The sequence below is a fragment of the Sinocyclocheilus grahami genome, unplaced genomic scaffold (assembly GCF_001515645.1).
Source record: "Sinocyclocheilus grahami isolate Dianchi unplaced genomic scaffold, SAMN03320097.WGS_v1.1 scaffold464.1, whole genome shotgun sequence".
Lineage (NCBI taxonomy): Eukaryota > Metazoa > Chordata > Actinopteri > Cypriniformes > Cyprinidae > Sinocyclocheilus > Sinocyclocheilus grahami.
In genome coordinates, this window is record NW_015505643.1 from 807314 (window position 1) to 818821 (window position 11508).

The 11508-nt window shown below is 37.1% G+C and overlaps 1 protein-coding gene across 1 annotated transcript; it reads left to right on the forward strand.

Moving 5' to 3' along the window:
- The first annotated feature begins 3778 nt into the window (after positions 1–3778).
- On the forward strand, positions 3779–10929 carry paqr5b (progestin and adipoQ receptor family member Vb). The gene is made up of 7 exons (XM_016235181.1): positions 3779–3898; positions 4219–4346; positions 6936–7141; positions 8510–8636; positions 9745–9841; positions 10170–10314; positions 10637–10929. Exons 1-7 carry the CDS (start codon positions 3791–3793, stop codon positions 10894–10896), a joined length of 1071 nt encoding a protein of 356 aa, XP_016090667.1. The 5' UTR covers positions 3779–3790; the 3' UTR covers positions 10897–10929.
- The last annotated feature ends 579 nt before the right edge of the window (positions 10930–11508 follow it).

Here is an 11508-nt window from a genome sequence, read left to right on the forward strand (position 1 = left end):
GACTTTTTTAAAAAAATTTTATGCCATGATATAAAGAGATTGTAAACATGGCTTTATCCAATGTTCAGATTTCAGAGATTGATGTATGCAAATGAGTGCATATTTAATTAGATAATGCTTCATTTACATATTTAAACAACATTTTGGGAAAAAAAATTGTAACACAAAAACAACTGTCTTCACGTTCTGTGGTTAATCAACTGGGGAAGTATGGTGTTATCTATTAGTTACATTTTTTTTTTTACCCTATTCACCTGGTGTCTTGGCTTGAAATGTCTTTTTAAAACTTCACTTCTTCAGAGATAGACTTGCTCGCACATACCAGCAAAACACAGGAAAACAATTCCCAGACTAACACTGAACTGTCAAATATCAGTTTATTCTTGAGTGTTTCATTACATTCAACTCATGTCTGCCTCCCCGATGTCTGCAGCAGACGTTTCAGTTGTCTGCTTGGTTTGGCATTGTAACAGGACACAGTGAGTGATGTGGCTTTTGTGTCTGTGTGAGATTCACACACACACACACACACACACACACTTGTGTCATTTTCCATTTGTGGCCTAATACCTCAGCTATGCAGAGTTCAGACTCTTCTCATCCGGCACACCCTGAGATGTTCTGATATATTTTACCCGTGGTAATATTTCTGTGACCGAAGTGACAAAGATATCAGTGCTGCAGAGAGATAGAGAGACAGACAGATATGGAGGCAGGAGTTGATGCTAGCATATTGTAGCAGTCGGGGGGGTTGTATAGGCCATGCCCTCCGCAGCAATGTTTGATTCTGTCTGTTTGTATCTGGCCTTCACACTGCTGCTGATGCTTAATTATGCAGTAATCAAGGCTACACACACACATATTCTCTCATGTTTGCCCTCCAGACGATACACACACACAAACACACACTTAATGAAGCAGATGAAGAGTGTTTGAGCTGAATAGAGATCGAGAGGTAATGAGAGAGTTGCTGCAGTGATAAAACAAATGTCCTTCTCTGCTAATTTGGAAGACTGGACAAATGCCAGTATTATGGTGGATATGTTTCTTAAATAGCTTTGTGCATCATAATTCATATGCAACCCACTTCTTAAAAGACAAACTCCTGATTTAGGTTTAGTGTAGACAGTCTTACATTTAATTGCAACAGAGGAAAAAAAGAGGTGAAATGGCATTACTGATTTCATATCAGTAAACATTTGGTTCTGCTCCTCCCTGTCTGTGTTTTTCACTGCAGAATACAGAAACCGACTGATTTAGATTATTGCTCTGCCAGTGTTTTGCTTCAAGTCAGGGCTACTGGAGATGAAAAAAAGGCTCATATCCACTAATAAAAAGGGGAAGTTTTCACTTGTGGATAAAGGAGCAAATATTTAGATTTGTACCTTTTTTGAACATTCTACCCCTACATTTGTCCCATTGATGTGACTATATTAATAACATTTTCATCGTCAATGTGTCTGCCTGTATGTTTCCTTCATGCGGATCAATGTAGAGGCAAGTTTAGGGAGAAAGATGATTTAAATAAGAACGCATTTAAAACAAGAAACCATAAATAAAATGAAAATTGACAGCTTCTGGAAGAATATGAGTTTTGACATGACATAGAGAGATACAGAGAGACGTGGTGGATTACTTTAGATTAGAAAATGCTGCCATCGTGTGGGGTGATATCTGGCATAACTGTTACATAACCACTCAAAACCGCTTCACCCACACCTTCACCAACTGTACATTCTGCCTTCTGTTGTAATATTTAAACATATTGTGTAATGCCTGCTTTGCAGTTAATCCCTAATTTCATTTCAAAATCTGCACGCCGGAATCACAAGATGTCCACACTGATATGTTTTAAATGGAAAAATATTTTTACAGTCTTTTCACAAGATGTGGTCGATCATTTGATAGACCTATTATTTAACACTGTTGTATGATTTTTAAGCTTATTTGACTGGAAATATGAATTATTACATACAGAATAAATGTTATAAATAATCTTACAAATGTGTTATATTTCAGCATATTATGTATTAACTTTGTAAATATATGTGTTTTCACACCCTCCATTCATTACACAACTTCACCTACACTTCCTGAAACTGCCTTAAACACCCCACCCTGAATGAGCAAGTGGGGTCTGTCCTGGCAGAGCACAACAAGCTCCGTTTTCTGCGTAGATGTACTGGTCTCCGATCACAAATGCAGACATGGTTTTATGTTTACGTGGCGCGTGGCGTGATGCAACACAACGCGTAAAAAAAGACAGTATAAATTGTTATAATCAGTAATTATGTCCCCACTGGATGCAACAAATGCCTCGTTTATAATGGGTTTTAATGCTTTTGTCTCGTCGCTCCGGCCTGACAGGACATCACCGTATGGTAGGGGTGTAACATTTCCGTCACACGCTTGAGGTATTCGGCCAATCACAAAGCACTGGATAGCTAGCCAATCACAGCACACCTTGCTTTTCAGACCGATAAGCTTTGTAAAAATCGACGTGTTTCAGAAAGGAGGAGAAACAATAATGGACAGTGTGTGGAAAATAATGTGTTTTTTTAACCTTAAAATGCATAAACACATTTCATTACACCAAATACACAAAATAATGTTCTTTTTAGCAACGTCATATGACCACTTTAAACATTTGTATTTGTCCTTTAATTGATTTTATATACACACTACCATTCAGAATTTTTTTTTGATGACTGTCAAAAAAGTTGCATGATCATCAAGGCTGTATTTATTTGATCAAAAATACAGTAAAAACAGTAATGATGTGAAATATTATTACAATTTAAAACAACTATTTTAATATATTTTAAAATTTAATTTATTCCCAAATTGAATAGTAGCGAGTCTTAAGTTTCACACAATCCTTCAGAAATCATTCTAATATGCTGATTTGGTGCTCAGGAAGCATCTCTTATTATTATCAGTGTTAAAAACCACAGATACAGATCCCCTGTAAAGACCTTGTCTCAGACGACCACCGGGACAAGACCACAGGAACCAGATGAGTCCTCTGCACAATGTGACTTTGCTGCAGCCTGGAATTGAACTGCTGGTTCGTCTGGTCAGAGGAGAACTGGCCCCCCGACTGAGCCTGGTTTCTCCCAAGGTTTTTTCTCCATTCTGTCACCGATGGAGTTTTGGTTCCTTGCCGCTGTCGCCTCTGGCTTGCTTAGTTGGGGACACTTCATTTCCAGCGATATCGTTGACTTGATTGCAAATGATTGCACAGAGACTATTTAAACTGAACTGAGCTGGATGATGACATCACTGAATTGAATGATGAACTGTCTTTAACTGAAAAATGAGTGTTTACTATTGTCATTTTGCATTATTGACACTATTTTCTTAATTAATGCTGTTCAGTTGCTTTGACACAATCTGTATTGTTAAAAGCGCTATATAAATAAAGGTGACTTGACTTGACTTGATTTAAAAACAGTTGTGCTGCTTAACGTTTTTGTGGGAACCTCATACTGACCCCAAACCTATGAATGGTAGTATATATGGAAACCTATCTACAAATCTGTTGTGTGCATTCATGTGTATGTTTGGAGTGAAAATCTCTGACCTCTGAAACAATGTGCTTATGAATAGCTCCTGTGAGCATTCTCACCTAGCCGGTTGTCAGGTGTGTGTGTGTGTGTCAGGTGCGTCTTTATGATGGAGGTTGATGTCTGTAGGTGTGATGAACAAGGCAGGGCTAACTCTGATCAGGTGGAGTGAAAGAGTGTCTGTATGTACATTTGTCTTTCTGTACCTGCCGGTGTGCTGATGTATGTTTAGCCTCTCTTTCCTGAGTCAGGCACTGAGGGCTGTTCATCTGGGGAACATGTTCAGCCTGATCAATCTACAGCGTGTCTTCACTGTCCACCAAGTGCCCAAAGTAAGTTCACTCATTTAACAAACACAAAACTACCACAACAAACAGATATTGTGTGATTTTAACTAGCTGTAGTAGTTTAAGGTGTTCTTGGTATAGATAAACTGATGATAGGAAGTATAGAATCACTTGATTTTTATTTTCTTTACTCTCTTATTACTGTGCAACCTGATGTGAAACAGTTTGAAGGTGTGTACCCAAACATATTGTGATTTTCATATTAATGCTTTGCATTATTTTATTGCCTTACCTTTTTATCTGTTGTGAGAACTGCTTTGCTGTCTTTATTAAATGAGGGGTTTGTGACTCTTTTTCCATGGTAGGCATTTCACGAGGACAGTATCATCTCTGGATATCGGCACCCTCGTAGTTCAGCCACAGACTGTGTGTTGAGTCTCTTTCAGCTCACCAACGAGACCCTCAATGTCTGGACACACTTTCTACCAACCTGGTACAGCGAAACACGTTCATTTGCGCAATCTCTGTCACCATATATCTCTCATGCTTGCTTTCTCTCTCTATATGCATATCTATGTCTTTGCCACTTTCTCAGTATGCCATTTGTTATCTTATAACTCACAGACAATAGTATATGAACTCACACAGTTTTAACGGCACAATGGCCCTGGGTTACATGGCAACAGTATTTAAACTGTGTGTGTGTGGCGTGCTGAGACTTACAGTAGTTTGACTTGAGAATCTCCACAGTGGATTGTTACGTCCCTCACCGAGCTTTAACCCAGCTGAGCCGCTCCTAGAACAGTTAACCTTCCTGGATGATGACAGAAGGTCTGCCATCACTGTTAATGAGCTTTCTCCAGACCTAAAGATGATGAAGAGTCGCTCATGTCACCATTGATTCATTAACTTCTGGCAGTCTATTTGCGAAACGATCGGTTTGTGCAAGAAACCGAACAGTATTTATATAATTAAAAAATTTTTTTTTTTACCTCTAATACAGTTTACGCAAGCGCCGGAAGTGATCTCTCGCGCGTATACGTCACTCATTGTTTACACAGTGCACAGTCATTGTAGGTACGACGGCTAATCAAAATGGTACTTACTTGCGCTTATCCGGATTGTTCAAACCGACTTAAAACTAAAAGATTACGTTCTCTCGCGCGAACTCATTTGGGAGTGGTGACTTTCCACGTATTCCCAACTTCTGAGCCTGCTCGCCTGACGTTATGGTTGATTGCTCTTCGGCTGGATATCAACACACTAACGTAAACTACGCCAGAGCGCATACACACCTCACGCACCGGATGCCGTGCGCTCGCCCAAAGACAGTTGGACATAGTGGTGTATTAGAGGTAAAAAATGATATAAATACTGTTCGGTTTCTTGCACAAACCGATCGTTTCGTGTTTTAGGACATCAATGTGTCGCCACGAGCCGCAGGGTTTAATTTGGACTTGTCTGTGCATGTTTTTTTTTACTCTCATAGATTTTGTTACCATTGCCATGCATTATACAACTGATAGACTGCAACGGTTTGTGTTAAAAATCATCATATGTGTTCTACCGAAGAAACAAAGTCACCTACATCTTGGATGCCCTGGGGATAAGCAGATAAACATACAATTTTCATTTTTGGGTGAACTATCCCTTTAATAAGACAACTCTAAATGCCACATTTAAGGACACATCGCTAAATCTAAGATGCTCTTTGTAAGTCAGGTGTGACGGAGTATTTGAGTAAATGTAATTAATTACTGTACTTTAGGATCCTTTTGGATACTCTGTAGGTTTACTGAGTATCAAAAATATTAGCAACTTTTACTCTCTACTTCACTACATTTTTGAATAAGTATCGGTACTCTTTACTCCACTACATTTGTAATGAGTGTTGCAATTACACGTTACATTTTGCATGGCACCAAGCTTTTTCTGCAGCAGTTCTTGGTATCGCCAACTACAGACTACATCTCATGGGTTTTGCCCTTACTCACACAAACTTGTCAACAAGGCTACTTTATGTGAATGCTAGTTCCTTAGCAAGTAGTTGTGAATCACAGGTGTGAGATGAGTACGATTGCAGACAGCAATGAGACCGAAATCAGCACATCCAGTGTAAGAAGGCTTTGACTTTTTCATTTTACTTAACATTATTTTATTTATCCGTTATACTGAAGATACTTTTTTTATTGTTGTTGTTGTTGTTGTTGTTGTTTTTTCAGTTTTGTTTTTAGAAAATAAATGTGATTGCCCTCACAAATCAACTCTTTCTTGTTTTTCACTGGCATGTCTCTTTGACTAATGCATCTTTGAGCCTATATTTAGTATAAGTAAAGCATTTAAGTGCTGTTAAAATCAGATACTCTGAGACGTTTACTCAAGTTGTTTTGGAATTGGTGAGTTGTAACTTGTAATGGAGTAATTTTCACTAAGGTATCTGTTCTTTTACTCAAGTATGGTTTTCAGGTACTCTTGTCTTTACACTTCTGTTGTAAGTAGTATATGTTATGTTCACATAGATACTGTATATAGCAAACCCAGAAAATGTAAGTGTTTTTATAGTAAATATATAGCTGGTCTGCAGGGATGGGAACCCTGAATGTAAGATGTCTTTGGAAAATCTCCTTTACAAAACTCTACCATCTGTATTAATTCTGATCTTTACTGTACATACTGTACAGCATAGAAACCAGCTTTATCTGTGCTCTTTAGAGATTAAACTAGACCTATAGAAACCTTCACTGATAAGACTGATTTGTGCGATCTGTGTGTGTGTTCATGTACTTCTGTTTGTTTCTGTGACCTCCTGTCAGATACTTTCCTATAGTAAGAAACTCTGCGAGCAAGTCGGGGCAGGTTAAACATTTGAATACAATTTTTTTTTACTGCTCCTAATCTTTTGTTTTGTTTCTCATTTCCACAGTAAAACACATTCACTTGCTTAGATATAGATTCTGTAGTTTCCATGTCAGCTGCTGTGTGTAGAAACCATGCAAGCAATTGTCCTGTTAGCCTTTCTGTGGAATAGAATGCAAACAGTCATAAGATGAAAAACTTGTCTCACCCCTTTTTTCTCCATCAGGTATTTTCTATGGAAGTTGATGACGGTGTTATTGATGGAGGATGCGCTGTATGATGCATTCACATGGCCTCTGCTGGTCTTCTTGTTCTCCTGCTGTGTGTATCCATTGGCCTCCAGCTGCGCCCACACCTTCAGCACCATGTCTACTTGCGCTAACCATATCTGTTACTTCTTTGACTATGGAGCACTCAGTCTGTACAGCCTCGGTAAGGGAGGAACACACAGGCACATTCACTTCAACACTATCAGTTCCTTGGCTTGTTATAGAAATTATTGCCATAAAGACAAAGTTCGAGGTTCAAAGTTCTGTACTGCAATATTTAACAGACAAAATGGAATTCTTGCACAATTAATACAAATACAGATTGCATTACACACATCACATACAGCATACAGTATCACAATACTGTACATTATTTCTAGGGATGTACTGGAAATAGAATTCTGTCCAACACACGTAAGCTGATCGTTATTTAAATTTTTTTGGCCAATAACTAGTAAATAAAAAAATTTAATTAAAATTCTATGTTTTGTGTAAAATAAATAAATAAAATCAAAGATTTTTAATAATACAAGTGAATTTAGGCATCACGATGTTATAATGTTGAGTATGAAAAATCGATATTTATTTTCAGACTTGCTAAAAACATTTAACAGTGTTATTAAATTATTATTGTTTTTAAAGACTAACTTTAAATGAGCTTTAGATCATGGCAAAGGTTATCTAAATATAAAAATACACTGGTAGCCAAAAGTTTGAAATGTTTTTTAGTGTTTTTGCATAAAGTCACTTAGCCTATGTTCACCCGGGCATTTATTTGATCAAAACTACAGAAAAAACTGTAATATGTACAGCGTTTACAACAGTAATGTACAGCATTATTACAATTGAAAATAACTGTTTTCTATTTGAATACATTTTGAAATGTAATTTATTCCTGTGAAGGCAAAGCTGAATTTTCGGCAACCATTACTTCAGTCTTCAGTGTCACATGATCTTGCTTAATTATGTTACGGAAACTGAAAGAAAGAAAGAAAGAAATATAAACTGATCAAAATTGCTAAAGAAAACAGAAACAAAATAATATTAATGATAATAAATAATAATAATAATAATAAATGCTGTTCAATTAACTTTCTATTTTTTTAAAGAATCCTTAAAAAAATGTATCATAGTTTCCACAAAAATACATACATTTTCAACTTTGATAATATTAAGAACCATTATTAATAATTGTGCGCCAATATTAACTTAGTACCAGATCAGCATATTAGAATGATTTCTGAAGGATCATGTGACACTGAAGACTGGAGTAATGACTGCTGAAAATTCAACTTTGCCATCACACCAATAAAATAGAAAACATTTTGAACTTTAATAATATTTCACAATATTACAGTTTTTTCATCAAAGAAATGCATCCTTGGTAAGCATAAGAGACTTCGTCCAAAAACATAAAAAAATCGGAATTATTCTGAACTTTTATCTGCCAGTGTAGGCAAAATGAGAATGCACAATTAAATATGCAGGCACATTTAAAAATATTAATGTGGCTGATTGCATGTTGACGCAGGTTCAGCGATCAGCTACTCTGCATATGTTTTTCCTGATGCATGGGTGAACAGCTTTTTTCATGCATACTACATCCCTGTAGCTGTACTAAACACCATCCTCTCAACCAGCCTGTCCTGCTACACGAGGTAAGGCTCCATTTCATTCTATAGTCCTCATTGCTAACACACCACCATACTGAAAACACAAATGCAGGTTGCAAAAATGTGGGTTACGTAGTTCTGGTGAGTGAGTATGTAAGTATGTGGAACAAGCTCAGTTCATTATTGCATCAGTTTGGGTGAAAATATCAAACTTGAACAGGCACATTTATGCTAAATATACGAAAACAACCTAATTCACAGAACAGAATTTACATTAGTCAAAAACAGTAGCTATATTACAGGGACTAAATCTAGTTGTCCGAACCACTACATTCACTACAATGCTTCACTTTTTCAATGCTGGCTACATCCGAAAATCACATACTCGCTGAGTAGGTACTTCTTTTCAATAACTACTTACACTGTGACTGTTAAAAACGTATGTTCTATATAGTATGAATGTGTGTAGTATGTAATCCGGACGTACTACATTTGTCATGTTTTCCTTGTCATGAATCTTGTAGCAAGTCAACTGGGTACTTTTTGCCTACTGTTTTACAAATACTGTGAATTAAATGTGAATTCTCTACTACTCTTTTCAAATACTGTATTCCACATACCGGTATTATATAGTAGGGAAGTGTGCATATTGGGATGCAGCCTATATATGAGAGAGAGAGAGATAGAGAGAGAGAGAGGACCATTTGGGATGAACTGATTTACTAGAATAAATCAATTAACTATGAAAATAGCTTATGCTACTGAAAAATGCAGTTAAGTTAGAGATCCCACTAACTCCTCAGCACGGACGCAAACAGAACCATGAAAGAAAATTGTGTGCGCTACATTTTAAATACAGACATGTTATAAATTCAGTCTGTGCTACAGTAATGTGTAAGAATGTGTCAGATTCCTCTGGCACTCACTAATGTGCTTTCTTTAGCTGCCTTTTAACCTATTAAAATGCTTTATAATATTATTAACACAAAACACTTCCACCTAATTTTGTTAATGAGGTGGTTATGTGTTTTTGTGATTATGAACAATCAGTCTCTCTTAACTGCTTCTAAAAATTACATAACCTCACCACCAGCACTGAAACTGATGTTATCATTAATGAACATAAAAATGTCTTTCTTTCCCTACCTGTCAGATTCTCTGAGAGAAAGAGCCCACGGCTGAGTAAGGTGTTGCGAATTCTTGCCTTTGCCTACCCTTACCTGTTTGACAACATTCCTCTCTTCTACAGGGTAAGTTTCAGCATACTCAACCCAATGCCCCGGCTGTTCAGACAAAAGATCTGATTGGTTAAATAACCTAATGTCCAAATGAATGAAGCTGGTAATTCTGTGATTTGTATTGGAAATGACTGTTTTATCTATTTATCTTGTTGTATTTGTTTACCACTGGGGACACATTTCTTAAATTTTAGAAGATTTTTTTCTAGGTTAAAGTAGAGTTTTTTTTGTCCCCCTGGAAAACCCACTTAAGTGCATTGTTTTAAAAATGTTTATACATGTTGCTTGAGCATATGAATACACTACATAGCTGTAATTTTTTTCTGTTGCCTCTTTTTAGTTATTTCTGTGTGTAGGTGAGGGTTGCACTGATAATGAAGCAAACTCCATTCATGTTCACCATATTCTGTTTGCTTTTCTCGCCGGCTTCCTGTTTGCAACACACTTGCCTGAGAGACTGGCACCTGGACGCTTTGATTACATTGGTAAGTAACGACCACTCACATAGATATGAAATATTTATAAATATTAGATATTTTACAGTGTCTGTTTCTAGCTGTGCATTTTCACGATCTCTTCTAAGAAGACCCAATGGGTGTGAACTAGTTCATTACAAAGGGTTTTCAGAATACAGACAGTATCTGAATTATAGTAGGTGTGAAATTAAGAAGTCCAGAATCAAAAATGTCAAAGAAATTCAGAAACCACACTTAAGAAAATACATCTTTAAAACAGGACCACAGGGATTTCTTCAGGAAATCTTCATTCAGTTTTCTCAAGTGAATGGCTCTCTTCTGACCCCTACAGGCCACAGCCATCAACTGTTTCACGTGTGTGCAATAATTGGGACACATTTCCAAATGAAGGCCATCGAAGCTGACATGGTGCTGAGACAGTCACAGCTGCTGGTCACTGCTCCTCCTATCACATTTAATAATACAGTTGGATCATCTTTGGTCTGTGTCTGCATCAGTCTGGGGATCATATGTCTTTATAGTCTACCTCTGCTGTACGGCTCCTCAGAAACACACCCAGCATCGGCTAAAGGAAAGAAATGCAAGCACTAAAAGCTCCTTGAGACAGGGGAATAATTGCAGTCTTGCACAAGTTACTAACGTTATTATGAAAATATGAAAATATATATATATATAGGACATTCTTACTGGATATTACATTATAAAAAAAATCCCCAAGAGGGGTTTGTAAGTTTACTGAAACTATGCAACCTGAAATTGCAAAGAGTAATGAATGTGTTACTGCATGAATTCTGCTTCTCAGGGAAGATCAAAAAGGCACCGAATCTCAGTACAGTGTACGTCAGTGGGAAGGTGTGTCAAAGTAGTCATTTATGGTGTATAGAAACACATTTATTAAATGAATGACGCATCACAATTAGGTTTACAGTATCAAACCTGAACAGGTAAATGTGGCATAAATACAGAAACACCCTAATTTACATAACCGACATACTTTAATACATAGAAGCAAATTGGTGATCATTCTGTCCATCCAACATTGTCCGTCCAATTTCCATACGCTACATATTAGAGCAGGGTTCCTCAAATCTTGCCCTGGAGGGCCAATGCGCTGCAGAGTTTAGCTCCAACCCTGATCAAACTCACCTACCTGTGATTTTCTAATGATCCTGAAGACACTGATTAGTATGCTCAGGTGTGTTT